This window comes from Malania oleifera, chromosome 7, assembly GCF_029873635.1.
Source record: "Malania oleifera isolate guangnan ecotype guangnan chromosome 7, ASM2987363v1, whole genome shotgun sequence".
In the NCBI taxonomy this organism is placed as follows: domain Eukaryota; kingdom Viridiplantae; phylum Streptophyta; class Magnoliopsida; order Santalales; family Ximeniaceae; genus Malania; species Malania oleifera.
In genome coordinates, this window is record NC_080423.1 from 4,020,625 (window position 1) to 4,040,385 (window position 19,761).

Here is a 19,761-nt window from a genome sequence, read left to right on the forward strand (position 1 = left end):
CATGTAGTATAGGATTCCCTTTTAACCTTGAATTCCTTAGAATGTGATTGGCGAGAATGTGAGTACTGGGAAGGATTGATGTGTTTGGTTTCCTTAACAAATTCACAGGAATCTTATATTGAAATTTTTGGTTTGCAAAGCAGATTCCTGGGAATCTACACTAGTTTTGCGAAAATACACTTGATTCCAAAATTCATACAATATATGTTTTTTGATAGTCACAATTCATGTAATTAGTTCTTAGATGAGAGTTGAGCATATTCGAAAATATATATTCATTTTTGTGGATGATGCACATGACCAACTAAAAAATATGAAAAAAAGTAACGGCTAGTGTGCAACGCTTCCACGCCATCGGGGTTCTAGGGAGGGCACGATGTACAGAGTCTTATCTCTATGCAGGGAGAGGATGATCATGCCCAACTAGTAGCCAAAAGAAAAAAAAAAAAAAAAAACTCACCAATTGAGCATATCTCCTCCACCCAAAAAAAAAAAATGATTTTCCATTGCTCCATCTCCACCTGAGCATATTCCTTCAAGGCTTCAACATTTAGAGCACGGCCCCCTTCTCCCACCAAAAAAAGTGAAAAAAAAAAAAATGAAACTGCTCATCAGTTCTTAGATGAATACCAAGTGAATGCATTCAGCAAAAAGGGGAAAAAAAAAAAAAAGATCTTTGGCCTTATCTGGATGTTGCAGATCTGGCCAATTGCTTGGATATGTGAGAGGATAATCGGATTTGCTTAGCAAGAATTCAGGAGTGCAGATCTATTGTCAGATAAGTAGAAGTCTCGCAAGAGATTACTGGAGGAGCAGGAGGTCATTGGAGGATGTGTTAGTTTGCTGTGAAGGATGGAACTAGGTACTGCTAAGGTTTGCACAAGTGTTGGAGTCCTCTTGTTCATTGAAGAAGTCTTGATCATTTGATCTAGGGCAAAGATGCCAGGGACAAGTACATCATATTGCTAAGAGAATAAAATGCCTGCCATGTTAGCATAGTTTGGTAAACCAAATATGGGAATGTTAAGGATCTTACATTCCCAGGAATGTGTGAACTTTCTGAGAAGCAGATGATCTTTCGATAAAAAAAGGGCTATGATGGGGTTAGTAAGGGCTCATTTAGTTGTGGAAAATATTTTCTGTTTTCCAGTTTTTAGTTTTTCAAAGAATTTAAAAAATTTTAGCTTAGTTTTGAAATTTTCAAGATTCGTATTAAAAAGGTAGAAAATAATGAGTTTGTTTAAATATGCAAAATGAATTTTCATCTTTTATTTCTAGATTTCAAAATAATCACAAAAAAGACAATTTGTTTTCCAATTTCCCAAAATTTATATAAGTTAATATTTGGAATCATGGATTTTTTTTTTGAAGCAGGAAATATCATTAAAAATAAAGATCATGCCTGCCCAAGGGCAGAGAATAGAATCATGGATTTTGGTGCTTGAATTTGGATTTGTGTGGATTTAGAAGAAACTGTATGCATAATCCACACAAATTAAAGTTCCAAATCTGAATTCCATCCTCCCATATGCAAAGGAAGAGTTAGAAATCTAGAACAATAATAAAAAAAATCTTTTCTAACTTTATTATATAAATTTGGAAAATTGGGAAACAAGGTGGCATTTTTGTAATTATTTGGAAAATTAGATATGAAAAATAAAACTATTTTTGCAAACAAATAGTGTCAAAGACTCAAAAGTGTTTATTCTTGTTCATTTATTCCACACAAATGTTGTAAAAATGAAAAATTAGCTAATGTTTTTGTAATTTTTTGGAAAACTAAAATGGAAAACAAAAACTGTTTTCCTCAACTAAACAGACCCTAAAGTTTATAGGCTGAAATTTAGTGAAAATAGTGGCACTTAATATTTTAAAGAGGTAAGATCTTGAGATAATAGGGAAAATAGGGGCTGTTGAGGCTCTATGTCTGTGCCCCAGGACCTGTAACAGTTGTAATGGACTGGTTCTCTAAAGTCCTCAAGGCGATGGAGAGGGCTCTGATTATGCTCGCAAAGGGAGAAATTAGGTTGAGCAGTGTGTTGCTGCACTGTGAAGGTAACCCTAGAGCATTACAGTGATGGAGGAGAACTAGAGTCTCGTAAAATCAGAAGAGAATGTTAAAAAATGGTTTTTAACTTTCCTTAAAGATATGAATATACTTGGTGGCATTTTCTTGCACATGATGTCCAGGTTTGTGGGCAATCACTAGTAAATGAACGGAATCTCATGACACATTTCATGGAAGATAAATGCTTGGCAGCGAACTACGAGTGTGAGCTGTATTTCGAGTTGTGCCCCAGCCAAGCCATCTGATCCCTGAAGGCTTGAGAACTACTTGCTTGAGTGCTGTTGTTGCTGGAAAAAATAGCATTATTACCATTAAATTTTTGCCGATGATGCCACATTCTTTTTATGTGATGGTTTAGGGAATTTTTCTTATGTGCTTACTCTTTGGCAAGTATTTCAGAGGGTTTCTGGTAGAAAGATTAGTCTAGGACTGGATTGACTAACATTAACTTCAAAGAGAGGATTTCGTCTGAATTTGTGGTCATGCTAGAGTTATGTTGTTTGCCATTTGTCTATCTCCTGATGTGGTGTTTCACTAAGAGGCAACCCGGAGTCATGTCTTTTTGTTTGCCATTTGTCTATCTCCTGATGTGGTGTTTCACTAAGAGGCAACCTGGAGTCATGTCTTTTTGTTATCCAGGTGATGAAAGATGCCTAGGAGATTGGGTGCTTGGATGACTCTACAGACATATTACTTTGATTGATGCTTGTTTTAATCTGCCTTCAAGAGACGAAATGGGTAGGAGAGAGCTAGAAAAATTGAAAAATTAGGGTCTAAACTTTGGTACACTGGAAAAGAGAAACATAGAAACGGGGTGAGAATTATTGTAGACAAAGACCTAAAAGATAATGTAGTAGATGTTAAAAGAATAGGGGTAGGATTATTAAAATCAAGAGCTCTAGGCCTGGAAATAGTGATTGCCATTAGTTTGCATGCTTACCAAATAGGCTTAGCAAAAAATCTTAAAAGACAATTTTGGGAAGATATGGATAGTATTTTACAAGGGATACCAACATCTAAAAAGACATTCATAGGAGCTGATTTGAATGGGCACATCGGAAAGGATAATATAGGCTATGAAAGGATACAAGGAGGCCATGGGCATGGAGATAAAAATGAGGTCGGTGATACAATTTTAGATTTTGCCATGTCTTATGATTTGGTTATATTGACTTGCTTCGTAAAAAGAGAAGAACGCTTAATAACTTTCAAGAGTGGGCATAATAAAAGCCAAATATATTTCTTCTTAACTAGGAATGGGAATCGTCTATCTTGTAAATATTGTAAATTTATCCCAGGTGAAAGGTTGGCTACACTACATAGAGTCCTAGTATTAGATATACAAATTAAAAAATGGAAGAAAAAGAGTAACATAAATCAACACAAAAGGATTAGATGGTAGAGCCTGAAGGTAGAAAATATAGTAAAATTCAAAGATAAAATGATTAAAGAGTGTGATTGGACTGTAGGGGATAAGGTAGAGGCAAATATTGTTTGGAATCAAATGGCTAATTCTATTGTAATGATAGCAAAGAGGTTTATGTAAGTCCAAAGGAAGATACTTGGGTAGCAAAGAAAGTTGGTGGTGGGATCAAGAAGTCATAAAAGTCATTAAGACGAGGAATTTGGTATAAAATATGGAAAAATTGTAGAAATATAGAAAATCTTGAAAAATATAAAGAGGCGAGAAAAAATGCAAAAAAAAAAAAAAAAACTATCAATGAAGCTAAACATAGAGCTTATGATACTTATATACTAGACTAGATACAAAAGAAGGAGAAAAAGACATTTATGAACTTGCTAGAGTTAGAGAAAGAAAATGCAAAGATTTAGGTGATGTAAAATGTATAAAGGATGAGAATGATGATGTCTTAACTAGAGAAGAAGACGTAAAAAAGAGGTGGCAAAGATACTTTAATAAGTTGTTTAATGGAAACCAAAATGAAAGATTGAACTTGGAGGTGACAAATGAGGAGAAGACTAAAAATAGGAGATTTATTCGCAAAATTATAGTTCTTGAAGTAAAATGATATTAAAAAAGATGAAAAGTGGGAAATCTATAGGACTAGATAAAATACGAATTGAAGTTTGGAAATGTTAGGGGCGAAAGGAAATATTTGGTTAACTAATCTATTCAACATATATTTTTTTAAAAACTAAGAAAATGCCAGAATAATGGAGGAAAGTACGTTACTACCTTTATACAAAAACAAAGGCGATATTCAAAACTATAATAACTATCATGGAATTAAGATTATGAACAATACGATGAAATTATAGGAAAGGGAAATTGAATAGAGAACAAGACTAGAAACGAGAATTTCAGAAAATTAATTTGGTTTTATGCCCAGAGATCAACAATAGAAGCTATTTATTTTTTAAGAAGCTTAATGGAAAAGTTTAGGGAAAAGAAAAGGGATTTGCATATGGTTTTTATTGACCTAGATAAAGCTTATGATAGAGTATCTAGGGAAGTTTTTTTGGTGGGTCTTAGAAAAGAAGGGGGTTTGCAGCAGATATACTGAGGTCATTAAGGATATGAATAATCGAGTAATGACTAGCGTTAGGACTGTAAGAGAGAAATCTAGAGATTTTCCAATCACAAGAGGTGTACATCAAGGTGTACTTTGAGTCTTTATCTTTTTACTTTAGTGATTGATGAACTTACTAGGAATATTCAAAATGAGGTCTCTTGGTGTGTGTTGTTTGCAGATGATATTGTGTTGATTGATGATAGTAGGAGCAGAGTGGATACTAAGCTGGAACTTTGGAGAGCCATATTTGAGTCTAAAGGGTTTAGTATAAGTAGGAATGAGATGAAATGTAATTTTAGTAATGCAAGGAGTAGTAGTGAAGAGAATATTAAGCATGATAATCAAGAGATTAATAGCACTAATAGATTTAGGTATCTTTGATCTATGATGAAAGCGGAAGCGGAAATTGAAGAATACATAGTACATAGGATTAAAATAGGTGGAGTAAAATGGAGGAGTGCATAAGGTGTGTTGTTTGATCGTAGAATACCCTTAAAATTAAAAGGAAACTTTTATAAGATGACTATAGAACTAGCTATGCTTTATCGTTCAAATTGTTAGACAACTAAGAATACAAAAAGTAAAAGTTGCTTAAATGCGAATGTTAAGGTGAGTGAGTGGTATAAAATTAAAATATAAAGTAAAAAATGAGCATGTACGCAATAATTTAGGCATAGCATTGATTGAATACAAGATAAGGGAGGGGCGGCTTAGATGGTTTGGGCATTTGAATCGCAGGCCTAGTAGAGCACCTGTGACGAGGAGTGAGTTAGTTATTGTTTTTGGCATGAAAAGGGGTATGGGTAGGCCTAAAATAACTTCAAATGAGATAGTGAGGAAGGATTTTATAGCCCTTAATCTAATAGAGGAAAACACTCATGGAGATCCAAAAGTTGACTTGCTAGGAGAACTATTAGGGAAATTTGAGTACTATGTCAAGTATGAGGGGAAGATGGGGTGAATTGGTGGAAAAGGATTCATGTAGCTGACCCCACTTTGTGGGGACTAAAGACTTCTTGTTGTATGCTCGTATTACTCTAGGCTGGTGCAATGGCGCTAGTGCTCAAAAGTCCAACCATTCCCATGTTGAAAAACCTCCTGAATTTCAGTCTCTCGACCCATTCTCAATTTTTTTTTTCCTGAGATTTTGTAATTAAAGGGGGGCAAAAAAACACTGCGTTTCAGTGCAAGAAATGTCCCAAAGGTGTCCTCATCATGTCAGGAAGTGTCATGAAGTGTCTCATCCATATCCAAAAATAAAAGCAAATAAATTCATTTCTGATACGTGTCAGATACATGTTGGGGAGTGTCAGGCAGGTGTCAGCATCCGACACATGTCAGATTCAGACACTTCAGGCTTCCAGAAGTGTCCATGTTTCCAAGGTGTCATCCATACAATCAATGGGGATGTCGTAGCTGTAGAAGATTGGCCATATGCACTTTCCATACTGTAGCATATGAAAGTCAAAGAAGATTAAAATATCCAACTCCGAGTCCTCTCAATCTTCTTGGAATGGGAACTCTACCCGCTCCAGCAATCCAGCTTTGTTTCACTCCCCAGGCTTTCACAAGCTATGTATTATTGCTGATTTTAGGTGGGATTGATGCTTATGTTCAAGTGGGTCCCATGAAAATCAATGGTTCTGTCCTGGCTTATAGAAGGTTCGAAGGAATCCTTTCCCTACTTCCCACTGCCTCTCCAGTATTGGATTTCCCATAACCTATGCAGTAGTACACCGATCAGTGAAGTATGTTTGGTCTTTCCTAGAGTCGGAAATCCCTTAAATTTTTTTATTTGGCCTATAATTACTATTTTGAAGGTGGCATCAGTCAATCCATAATCTTATTAATTTGACCTGTAACTGTGTGGAAGGGAAGTAGCTGCAGTTACATGAGTGAATTATCTTCGTGCTGATCACAATTTGGTCATTTAATCTTTTTCCAATAAATCTGTATTCGATTTCTTGTATTTTGGTTGCAGGCAGCTCGTATGCGTTACTTGTTCGGAGGTGAACCATATTGCCTGAACCTAATCGATACTCCTGGGCATGTTGATTTTTCGTATGAGGTATGAGATGTGGCATATTATTATACTTTGCAATGTGTGTACTTCCATCATCTTTCTTCTTAGGATTCTGATTCAGTATGCATTATGGATTGCCGGCAACTAAGATGCATTTATTGCTTCGGTTAACCATGGTTTTGGTGTCTGTATAACTACTTGAGTACCAAAAGTAGTATGTTTAAGTGCAAAAAATGTGCATTTTACAGAAGCAACTGCACTCTTGAAACAAAGTGGAAAACAACCTAGCAGTTGCTTCTTGTTTCTGTTCCTTCAGAAAGTTGAACGAATTTAAAGTGATTAACAGTATTATCTTATATCTTTATAAATATTAATAATTGAAAATTAATACTAATCTGATGCCTATTTTTTGTCATTTTCATGATTACAGAATTCTCACAACTGTACTAAGAAAACATATGGTAAAGCATGTTAATTATCCTCTATAACTTTAGTGATGTTTTTGCTTAACAAATTTTCAGAAGAAAAAGCCCAACAATTTAAACAGCTGTTTCCACACCATGGCAGCATTTACCAAATGGAGCATTTCCACTTTATTTGAAAGGCAATCCCTAGTTAGTAGCTATTCAGCCTGTTCCTTCCATTACTCCTCAATCCCAAATATAAAAAACCAGCCATCAAAAACCAAAATTTTTATTTCAATGGAAAATTTGAAGGTCACAATTTACAGAAAATTGTGATTTTGGTAGAAATTTCTATTTTGAAAGGAAAGAAACTTATAGTGATGTAAATTAAGGAAATTATGATTGAAACTTTTGGAAATATTAAAATAGATGATTGTGAGTAATTTAGAACCAAAATGAAAAGCCACAATTTTTTTTTTTTCAGTTAAAATCCAAAATTCTGGTAATATATTTCAAGTTTGAGAAAATTTTTCCAGATTTTTGCAAAAAATAAATTGAATATGGTTTCAAATTTTGGTGAAATTACTGAATATCAATACCTTTCCAACCATAAGTTACCCTTAAAGGGTGACTTTTCTGCTCATTTCATGTTGGAGCCCTGATCCTGTCCTCTTTTACATTTCTGAATATCAAAATGTTTGAATTATTAAAACATGCATTCTATCTTTTAGAAAAATTAATCTGGTACCATTGCAGTTGATGTTCTATCTGTTAAAAAAATATTGTAAGAGGTGGCATCTCCACTGCCACGACACTTTCTAAGAAGTGTGAGTGTCACCACTTTAGGACCTATTAGTTGTGGAAAACAATTTCAATTTTCCATTTTTAGTATTCCGAAGAATTACAAAAAAAATCAGATTATTTTCCGAAGAATTATTTTCCATTTTCAGTTTTGCAAATAATTACAAAAATGCTACTTGCTTTCCAATTTTTAAAATTTGTATAGGAAAGTTAGAAAACATATATTTATTGTTTTCTAAACTTCTTGTTTCTCGTATTGTTTTTGGAAAATTGGAAACAAGGTGTGATTGTGTAGGGGCCGTTTGATATCATTGTAAAAAATTAGAGAAACGAAAACTAAAAATCAGAAATAGAAATTAAAAACTAGAAACTAGCCCTCTGTTTGGTTAATAAAAATAAAACAAATATAAATTAAAAACTTAGTTAAAAATGCTCATTTTCATCTTTAAATCAAATACTATTATAAAAATATGATTAAAATAATAAAAGTACAAATAATAAACATTTAAAAAAATTACTATAATAAAAATAAAATTCATTAGAATTATTTTACTTTATTGTTCTACTTTCAAAATTTACTTTACAATAAAAATTTTGTTGGACATGACAATTGAAAAATAGTAAAAGTATTTTGTAATTGTCTTTATTATTATTATTTTAAAATTTATGTATATTTTATTTTAATTTTATTTAAATTCAAATGATCATTTAGATTTTTGTTTTTAATTTAAAAGTGTATAAATAAATAATTAAATCCAAAAGAACTTTTTCTAGATGTTAAAATTTCTAGCGATAGGTTGCCAAAACAACTGAAAACCATAAAATTTGATCAACAAAAACATAAAACTGACAGCATAAACAAACATATTTTTATAATCTGTTTCTTCACTGTGGAGAAACACAAATAGAAAACAGAAATAACAATGATACTAAACAGACCGTAATTATTTGGAAATCAACAAATGAAAATGAAAGTTGTTTTTTGCAACTAAACAAATCCTATTTTTGACATTTTAATACAACTATTAGAGAAGTGAAAAATGAGCTAGCATTTTTATAATTCTTTGGAGAACTAGGATTGGAAAATGAAAACTATTTTCCACAACCATACGTGCCCTTATATTTCTCTATCTTCACGACAAAGTTACTTATTTAATATTAGATTTCTCTTTCAATAAATCCTAATTGACCCTCTTCTAATTATATTTTGAAGAATCACCTTGTAATTCCAAAAGCCTTCTTTTAAGGCCTTTGAGACAATTGAAGAATCGAAATCAAGTCCAAGAAACTTTTTTTTTTTAAATATAAAAAGAATGAATTATTTAGAGGAAACGAATGTATCACTCATATAACAAGATTTCCAAAAAACCTAAGACTGTATCTATATCCAAAATATTTAAACCATTAAATGAACTTGTTAAGTTCTAAGCTATCTGTCTTGGAGAAGTGTAAGAGATGTATATATCCTTTCAATGACTCTTTTAATCCTTTCCCTTCATATGACTCAAAAAATCGTAGGGGGCCTATAGACAAAGTTATTATTTATTTTATTATATTTTTCTTTCTATCTTCACCTAAGTGGATACCTTTCCAAGCCCGGATCTCAATATCCACAACCCTAATTGTAGCCCTTGTTTGGTCAACCAGAGAAAGCCAAATCCCACAGATTTTTTTTTCTTCATCCAGGAGCAGTGCATGAATATATGATTAACAGATTAAGATGCTTCTTTACACATAAAATTTATATTGACCTGGATTTCCCTCCTTTTTTCCCAAATTATTAGTGGTTAAAATTTTTCCTAGAGCAACTTCCCAAGAGAACAAAATAAAATGAAAAAGAACAAGGGGAGAAAGAGAAGGAATAAAAGCAAAAGAAAAATAAAAAGAAAAAAAACTTTTGTAAGGGTCACTGATTTTCACGTAGCCTTCCAGGGAAATTTAATCTGCAAACAGCAATGCTGTGCCGTTCTAGCTCCTTGTAGTATGTATTTTCTTGTAGTAACCATTATTGCTCATCTTTATTTAAATTTATCTCAATTATCATGGCACACCTCTATTCTGTACAACCTGTCAAAAAAATCTGCAAAGGTTTCCATCTCCCAATAACATTCCTTTCAAAAGGAATGCTTTCCAAAGGAATTCTCCGCATCATCCTATTGTGTCACGTTCCGACTATTTTCACAACTTTGTGAAGGTCTGTGCGGCGCTAGCTAAAGCACTCCTGCTTAACTAGCCAACCTATCGTTTACCAACATTCATCCACGAAACACTTTCATTAACATTCATTCAAATAGCAGTGGAAACAGTAATGAATTCATGAAAGTCGTGGCAAGCAAGCAGTAAACATTGAAGCAAACGTAATTCATTAACAACACATTTGTTGACATTGTGTGCTTAGCGAGGGAGGCAAGTAGGCTAAACACGTTGACAAAAGCTAGTGAGTTTTACAATGACTGATGAACATTCACCCTCCCCTAAAGAGGTATTTATGTAATTATTATCCTGACACTAAGAAACATCAAAGTGACTGAGGAGTCATAATGCCATATTTGGCATACAAATAAACTACTAGTAGAAAATAATCCTACACTAATATTTACATGATGGAAACCCATCCCAAGTACACGAGACAAGCGGTCACAGGCAAGTATAATGCCCTGAGCAAGCTTAGCTCGTGACACATTGTCATGTAGAGTGTAACGGTCTTGGGGCCAACTCTGGTGAGGTATTGTTGCTTTGGCCTACTGGCCTCACGAGTTTGTCCTATAAAAGACGCTTCACTTAGTTGGAGCCCAAACCTCCTTATAAGCCTAAGAAATCCCTAGTACACATCAAATGTGGGACTGTGACAGACTCTTCTGTCCGATTTCTGACGTCCTCACCAGAGTGATCTCCCTAGTACACATCCAATGTGGGACTATGATAGGCTCTTTCGTCCGATTTTTGACGTTCTTGTCAGAGATATTCCTAGTACACATCTGATGTGGGACCGTGAAAGGCTTTCTTGTCTGATCTATGATGTCCTTGTCAAAGTGGCTTGCACCTCTGTGTAGGATCTACTCATATGATAGTACCCCCAGGGTGGCTCTGATACCAAATGTAACGATCTTGGACCTAACTCCGGTGAGGTATTGTCCGCTTTGGCCCTCTGGCCTCACGAGTTTGTCCTAAAAAATGCATCTCACTTAGTTGGAGCCCAAACCCTCCTTATAAACCCAAGATCTCCCTAGTACACATCCGATGCGAGGCCATGACAGGGCCATAGTGGGCCAAAGCGAACAATACTTCATCGAAGTTGGGCCTAGGACTATTACATAGAGCAATGTCCTAATTCAAACATCTGTATGCTGAGGTGAAGAGATCTAGGTTTTGTGTTTTTAGCAAAGTATTCCCACACCAAGTGTAATGCTAAAAAAAATAAAAAAATAAAAATGTTTTTTTCCATTGCTCACTTCAAAGTGAATGAAAACGAAGTCCTCCCACTTCTTCCTAGTCCATATCTGAACACTTTCTCTGTATGACTCCCTAAAATCCATAGAAGCCCATCTTTTATGAGGTCCCTTATTTTGTCACAATAACGTTTTTCCAAACTCTCCATCACGAACTGATGAACCTCATTAGCCATTTTCCTTGGAAAGCGTTGTGAAATAAGATTAGAGATTTGGGCCCTAAACCACCTAATTGATTTGAAAACTCTCAATTTGACCAGCCGATGTCCTTTCTAGGGGTTCCTTTGGTGGGCAATCCTAGAGTAGCTAGTTTTTGGATTTGGTGGTGGAGAGAGTGTCCAAGTGTTAGACTTGTGGAATGGAGCCCTTTTTTCTTTGGGAGGGAGGATTACTCTAATTCAGGCTTGTCTTTCTAGTATCCTATTGTATTTTTTGTCTATATTTAAAATTGCAACGGGACTCATTAGTAAAATTAAGAGAATTATGAAAGATTTTCTTTGGTTAGGGGTAGGGGGTTTAAGGATCATATGATGAGTTGGAAGGTGGTTTGTAGGACTAAGAGGGAGGGTGGTTTGGGTCTTGGAAATTTGGCGTCTAAGAGGACGACTCTTTTTGGCTTAGTGGCTTTGGTAGTTCCCATTAGAGGTTTCCTCCTTGTGACATAAAGTTATCAAATGTAAATTTGGACTTGTTGGGAATGGGTGAGATACTGGGTTTTAGATGTTCTTTATAAAGTCCGTGAAGAGTTATTTCCCAGATGTACCCTGTCTTTATTTCCCATGCCAAATTTGTTATGGGTAAGGGCAATATCTGATTTTGGAAAGATCTTTGGTTGAGGACTGTTGTTCTGGCCACCTCTTTTCATTGCCTATTTCATTTGAGCTCAGGGCATAATGATCCCATTTTTTATTTTATTGTAGATTCGGGTGGTCCTCTACCTACTTGGCATTTTCATTTTAGGAGAGCCTTGTATGATAGGAATCTATTGAATTATCTTCTTTGTTGTTTATGTCGAACAATTGTAGGGTATCTTTTGAGGATGATAGTCGATCTTGGTTGTTGGATTCCTCAAGTGTTGTTTCTTGCAAATTTTTTTTGTGATTTCTTGGTTGGTACCAATTTCTCCTTTCCACTCTACAAAGTAATCTAGGAGGTCAAAATCCCCCCTAAAATCAAAATGTTCTTTGTTTGGTTTTGCTTAATAGGATAAATACTAATGACTTGCTGCTGATGGGAGACCTTTAAAGGCTCTTTCCTCTGATGTATGTATTTGTTTTGATTGTTCAGAATCTGTTTCTCATTTTTCTTGCATTGCGATTTTGCGTGAAATGTTTGGAACAAGCTATTTTCAATTATTTTGGAGAAAGTTGGTTTTGTCCTGGAACAGTGGAGGAGTACTTGGTAATATCTTTTGTGGGGTTTGGGAGGAGGAAGGAAGGAATTGCTGCTTTATTTGCAGTGTTCTAGGGCTTGCGGAAGGAACGTAACTTGCATATTTTTTCGGGGAAGAAGATTCCATATCAGTTGGTGTGGGAAAAGGGGTTTTTTATGGCTTCTTAGTGGTGTGTGGGGAATGGAAATTTTAAGGGGATGTGTTTGCCATGTGTTCAGCGTGATTGGCAGTCCCTTCTAAGGGCGTGCTGATTTTAGTTTGCTGTCTTTTATTTTTTTTTGTTTTGTTTTGTTTTTTTTTTTTTGATTTTTCTGGGGATTCCCAGATTTCATTATGGAGATATCCTCTCTCCTGATAATACAATCTTCCTATTTCTATTGAAATTCTTTTTCTATAAAAAAAAAAAAATCAAATTTGTCTCTTGTGTTGTCCCAAATGAGCCTTTTTAAAGATGCATCTCAATCAAGCCTTGTGGCAGCTAGACATGGGATGGGAAGGAGGAACATAAAGTGCACTGAGACTCTGGGAGGTTAGAGAGAGTGCTATTTCTAAGGTTGTCTCTTCCAGCCTCTGAAAGGTAGTGACACTTCCAACTTGTAAGTGTTTTTTCTTACTTTGCTATAATAGGCTCCCATGGTCTCTGGAGGAAGTCCTGAGTAGTTCAACAAAAAAAAACCCCTCATTTTGCATCCTAAGATTCGAGCCATAATCTAGCCATCAACCCCCTCTCCAAGAGGTTTAATTGACTCTTCCCCAATTTGAATTTCAACTGTGAAACTGCTTCAATCAAAGAAGAATGCACCTGAGATTATGGATTTGTTTAGCCTAAGCCCCGCCAAAAAGGATGACGTCATCCATGAAGAGAAAGTGAGAGACTACCATTTTCCTTTCATTTTTTCCCTGCCTTCCTGGGGCCTGTTCTGATCAGGACACAATCTCAGGGAATGAATCCACAGTCCATTTAGGAGCCCTTCTTTGGTAGCTTTCTGAGGCAAAAAGGCTAACAACTTCCACCACCGGGATGAAAAGAAGCAGAGACCAAGGATCTCCCTACCATGATCCTTTAGATGAACAAAAGTACCCCAAAAAACATCCTTTAATAACAGTGGAGAAGGTTGGGTAGAGAACTAGAGATATATTGCCAAATCCATTTACACCGAATCTGTTAAAACTCATCCTTTCCGACACGTGGAAGAGAAATTCGCAGAAAACATGACCAAAAGCCTTCCCAATGTCAAGCTTGCATACAAATCTGCTTCTCCTCTTTTAATCTGGATGTTGACCAGTTCCTAATGATAAGAGTAGAATCCATGATTTGCCTCCCTTAAAAAAAAGGCATTTTGTTGCTGCCCAACAACTTTTCCAACCACTTTTTTGAGTCTAGTGGCCAGCACCTTGGGTATAATTGAATGTTAATAGCCAACCCCTTTTAGGAATCATGGCAAAGAATGTGGAATGAGGCAATCCAAAAATCTGCTATCTATTCATGTTAAAATTTTTAAAACTTTTTAAAATATTGTATTTAAGCTGCTACCAGTTAGCTTGAGGGATGCCAGGGTAACGCCAACCAAGCTTGGTGCTTTGTCACCATTGCACTAATAAGGAGTCCAAACCTTGATGGGTAGGAAATGCATTTCCCTAGGTGGTGAAATTGCTTGCTCAATCCTGTCTTATCAGTGCACTTGCTTAGCTTTGTTTGGCGTGTCCATGCCTGCAATTAAGAGGATTGAGAAAATTTAGATGCATTTTCTTGTGGAGTTTTAATCCAGGACCTGAACAAGTGCTTATTCTGTGCTGACTGGAAAACGTGTCAAGATTCATTCCCATTAATTTCAAGCTTAACTTTTTTTCACCATCTTTCCTCCATAATTTCAAAGAAATTTTGTTTTGCAAGATAAATGTTACTGCTGTTTATATGAGATTTTATAACCCAAACTAACTTTATCAAGCATGCTATTGTTTCATTTATGCCTAGGTTTCACGTTCTCTTGCTGCCTGTGAAGGTGCTCTTCTTGTTGTAGATGCTTCTCAGGTGAATTTTTTTTGTTCCCAAATGCCCCCATGTATTTTGGATATGCACCTGTTTTTGTTTTATTTACCACTTGTCATATTATTTTATTTATTTTAATAATGCACTTAATTTGATAATTTTGAGTTGGTATCCTGGCATTGGCTTTGTTTATTAAATTCTGTTGTTGGGATTATGCCCTCTATGTTGCAGGGAGTGGAAGCCCAGACACTGGCTAATGTTTATTTGGCCTTGGAAAACAACCTAGAAATTATCCCTGTGAGTGACCTTGTTGCCTCTTGTTTTCTTGATTTATTTGTTTATTCATTCGAACCTTCTAGATGTTTTGTCCTAAGTGAGTTTTAATTGGTTTGCTTGCCAGTCATTCATTGATGGTCTGAAATCAGAATTGCTTCTAAATCCTTGAATTCAATAGGACTACTTTGTCGACATTAAACTGCTTGGACAAATAGTAGTTATATTTGCAAGCAACTGTTAAATCCTTCCATGATAATAAACAATGCAGGACCTATTGGCAAGGAAGAAAACAAAAGCACAGTGTTTCAATTTCTGTACCTCTTATCCTCTAGTTTGTGTTCTCTTCTTATTTAATGATTTCGTTTTTTTTTTTTAAAAAGAAGAAAAGAAAAGAGCACAATGCAAGATAGAAGAAAGCCTAGAATTGTGCTGACTTAACTGTGGCTGGGGAGACTTAGAGGGTTGAAAACATAACTTACAAAAAAATAAAAAATAAAAAATAAAGCATGCGGAATACAATGGGAAATAAAATTTTTTCATGCATGCAAACCCCAGATCCATGCACTAGTACGAGACTCAAAGGAGAGTTATTGAGCACATGCCAATTATTGGTTTGATGTAGCTTCAGTTCTCTAAGATTTAGCTGCACGCTGTGTCTGGCTTCCAAGAATTGGTTTGATGTAGCTTCAGTTCTCTAAGATTTAGCTGCACGCTGTGTCTGGCTTCCAAGAGTATCCCATGGAGCTTGTTCTAGCTAAGAAGTCCTTCACACACTCTTCAATCTTCACAGACAGCTATGGAGTAGAGAGGGGGGAGGGTGAGACCATGGCTAGGGCATGCCAGACCCTTGGCCACTCCCACTATGCTTGTTATAAAGGAGAGGGAGAGAGCAAGGGGTTCTAATTTAGGGTGGAATCCCATTCCTAAATCCAATAGACTTCTCTTTAATGCATCTCATGCATTAAGATGGTCCTTTCTTGTTACTTATACTTTGTCCCTATTTTGTGTGACCCTTTAAGCTCATAATAATGACGTTAATCTTGTTAATGTATCAAATAGAACCTCATTTAATTAATTTGACTTAAAACACCTTCTAATTTTCCAAAAGGATGTTCTTTAGTACATCTATCATCCATGAGTGACATCTAGTTTCTGTATATTATGGCAGTGCCGACAACAATGAATTAGAAAGGACCTTTGTAGTTGCAAATACTGTTTTCATTAATCCCTTTATCAGCTAATACCATATAAGTCATTGGGGGTGTGGAATTACTATCAAACCCCTAGCTCATACACATAACATTACTCTATAAATGAGATTAAAAACTCCTTTCTATTCTTCATTCTAAATATCTCCCTTGGCCTAGCATTTCTTTGAGTTATGTCATAATGTGTGACCTATATCATTTTCTCTCTTGCCTCCATTTCACTTGGCTCCATTCTTAAGTTATTGAATCCAACCTATGCGTGTTTAAATTTCTCATAAGAATGTAAATGCATAAATAGTGAAAGTGTGGGAACTCAAATATGAGGCAATTGTGGAGCCTAGGGGTAATAACACAGTTGTAACTTAGAATAAATAATTAATATGTTATAAAACTCTATTTATATATATATATATATATATATATATATATATTTTTTTTTTTCATCCTTAGTGATTTTCTCTCCTCTCACAGGCACTCTTATGTTTGGCTTGGTGTCCCTTCGCAAGTGACTTGAGACTAGTCACTTGAGGCAGATATAACATAAGCTGGCTTTTCTGGTTAGTTGATAAACACTTTCTTAGAGGCATTTAAGTATTTGGTCTACTTCGCATGATCAATCGATGTTGTTAATGGCAATGATGCCGGTTGAGGAGGTGGGTCCATAGGTGGCTAGGATTCCCTGCTCGGATGAAGGGATGTCAAAGGTTGGGTGGGCTGGACATGGATCTTTGACAATTGTTATAGACCTGGGATAGTTGTTTGAAAATAATAAAGGCCTATTAAATCATCTGATGGGCTTGTTGGTTAGGGTGACCCAAGTATGGACTTATGTTTCTATGTTGCGCTTGGTTAGTGAGAAAGCAAATCAGCTGGGTAATTCACAGTTGGGCCAACTGAATGGACAGGCCCAAAAGCATATTCAGGTCCCCATTCAGAATGAAGCCCTTTATTTTGAAACCTCTAAGGTGATAGGGATTCATCTTCCTTTGGAGCATAAGCAAGTTGCGTTTGTTTCGTCGCTTCACTCAACTTATAATTAGATCCATCGTTGTTAAGAGGAGAGAAGTAGTAGCTCTGAGAACAAAAAAGAGAAAGAGGTGGAATTTGAAAGGTGAGCTTCTAAAACTTTGACTAATACTCCAGAGGGTGGTGTTTCTCCTTGTTAGATTATCACTTGTTAGGTTGTCAGCCAACAATGTATGCCAAGCTTTAACACTCCTCCGCATGTGCAGCTTGACAACATGTGGAGAGATAAAACATATTGATAAATAACAACCATTACAGAGAATGCAATAATTTTTAAACACCACACAATAAACGGTGGAAACAAGACTAGAACCTAGGACCTCTCGGTAACCAACTTGAATACATAGAGTTGAAGCAAATTAGGCAATAATGGAGAAGTGATTTGGGCATGTTGTTCGATTTGCAAAATACCCTTAAAACTAAAAGGAGAGTTCTGTAGGATGACTATGAGGCCATCTGTGATATATGGATGAGAATGTTAACCACATAATTACCAGAAGATGCTATGATCCTGGTGAACCATGAATTGATACAACCATTCTAAAAAGTAGCACATTTCTACGGAACACTGAACCTAAAAATCCAAGTTCAGTTTCAATATTTCTCACATAAACATTTTTTATTAGTTAAAATGGGGAATCAATAATTATTGCATCGTACTACTTTCAGTCATTATTAGTCTATCTCACAAAAAGAAAATCTCTTCTAGATTTAGAAACACCTCAGCATGCTCTCCAAAAAATACGAGTGCCATTAGACAGTTTTCACCAACATAACTAACTATATAAGCATATCTCTAGTGTTCCACATAACTATATATAGAGCATGTCCTGTGTGTCAACCCATTCCCATTTGACAAACTGAAATTTTGCACGTTCTAGTTGACATTTGGGCAACTAAGAAGCAGCATATTCAAAGAAGTGAAAGTAGTTGAAATGAGAGTGCTAAGGTGGATGATTGGAATAACTCTAAAAGATAAATTAAGGAATGAAAACATTTGTTATTAGATAGGCACAACACTTGTAGAAGATAAGATGGGGCAAGGGTGGTTTGAACAGTTCCAACATAGGCCAAATAATGCACTAGTGAGGAGGAAGGGAACTTGTAAATGCTAGTGGCAGTAGGAAGGGAAGGGGTAGGCCTAGGATACTTGGACTGAGATAGTAAGGATTAACAAACACTCAAAGTTTCGAAGAATAATTTTTGTAGATCATGCAGAATGGCAGAAGAGGATTCATGTAGACAACCCCACCTAGTGGGACTTAAGGCTTGTCGTCTGTTTGTTGTTCTTATTGCAGTTATTCATGTGGTGTAATTTCATATTCTCTTTGGTGGATGTGATCACCAAAACCTAGTGGTGCATTTTGTGCTTACCATATTCTAAGTTTACTACATGTATGCCCTCTGCACTGTGTGTACTGGGTTATGAATGGTAATTTATATGGTTTATTTTTTGATTTATACATATGCTGCAGGTTTTGAACAAGATAGATCTTCCGGGAGCTGAACCAAATCGCGTTTCACAAGAGATTGAAGAGGTTTGTGCACCCTAAAGAAAGTTGATTCCATTTGTTTTATAGGTGTGTAGCCTATGAAGGTCCTTGTTGTCTTTCAGGCAATTGAAGAGGCCATGCAATCAGAAACAGAATCAAGAAAAAAAAAGAGATTCCATTTGTTTGATAGGTGTGTAGACTATAATGTTACTTGTAGTTGCACTAGATGGTTTGTACTTGGGCATGGTGCTTCAAGAAATTCAAAATTTAACCTGCATGACCCCATTCCATCTCCACTTGAGTAAAGTACTCAGGCATAACACTAGAATACCTTTTTCTTCTTCAATACAGAAAAGCACACAGCCTGGCTTGTTGTTTTAATATGGCATTTTTCTCACAATTGTTGGGATGTGGTGAAGGTTGTGATTTCACTACTTTCTTTAAGGAGCTTTAGTTAATGAGGTGATTGGTTAGAGCACAAATTCTACTTCATCACCTCGGTACTTTGGTAGAATCATTTTGTTAACGTGGAGGGTTTTTGGCCTATTAATTTGGTCACTAGTGTTTGTAAGATTGTTGCGATGGTTTCTTGCAAATAGGTTGTGGAAGATTTGGAGCGATTCTACTTCTGATTCACAGATTGTGTTTGTGGATGCTTTTTAGCAGCTAGTGAGGTTATTGAGGATGCTGGGCGTGGAAATGGGAAAGGGCTATCCTCTAGTTGGACTTTGAGAAATCCTATGGGTAAATTCAAATTTATTTTGGGTAAGGTTTTTGGGTTGAAAGGGTTTGTGTTCTGTAGCTTCTGCTAATTTCTACATTGCTATTAATGAGCAACCTAAGTCAAGGTTTTCAACTTCTAGATGTTGTGTTAAGGAGATCCATTCCCTTTTGTATTACTCTGATGGCAGGTGCATTAAGCAGGTTGATTGTTAGCTGCTACTGGAGGCTTAGTGTAGGCAGTGGGTAGAAATGATGATGGGCAGATGGTCTTTCTCATTCGCAATTTGTTGATGGTACCATCTTCCTTTTCTCTGATGATGGATGCCCTTTTGCAATGTTCTTTCCCTTTTCTAAGATTTTGAGAGACTTGCGG

The 19,761-nt window shown here is 35.8% G+C and overlaps 1 protein-coding gene across 3 annotated transcripts in view; it reads left to right on the forward strand.

The window, feature by feature from the left end:
* LOC131160630 (translation factor GUF1 homolog, chloroplastic) overlaps positions 1-19,761 on the forward strand; it is a 116,580-nt gene that overhangs the window by 14,372 nt on the left and 82,447 nt on the right. For 2 of the 3 annotated variants that reach the window (XM_058116476.1, XM_058116478.1), the window contains exons 3-6: positions 6,584-6,670; positions 14,648-14,704; positions 14,894-14,959; positions 18,648-18,710. In XM_058116476.1, coding sequence (XP_057972459.1) covers positions 6,584-6,670; positions 14,648-14,704; positions 14,894-14,959; positions 18,648-18,710 — 273 coding nt within the window. The remainder of the gene's footprint in view (positions 1-6,583; positions 6,671-14,647; positions 14,705-14,893; positions 14,960-18,647; positions 18,711-19,761) is intronic. The other variant, XM_058116479.1, reaches the window with a different exon arrangement.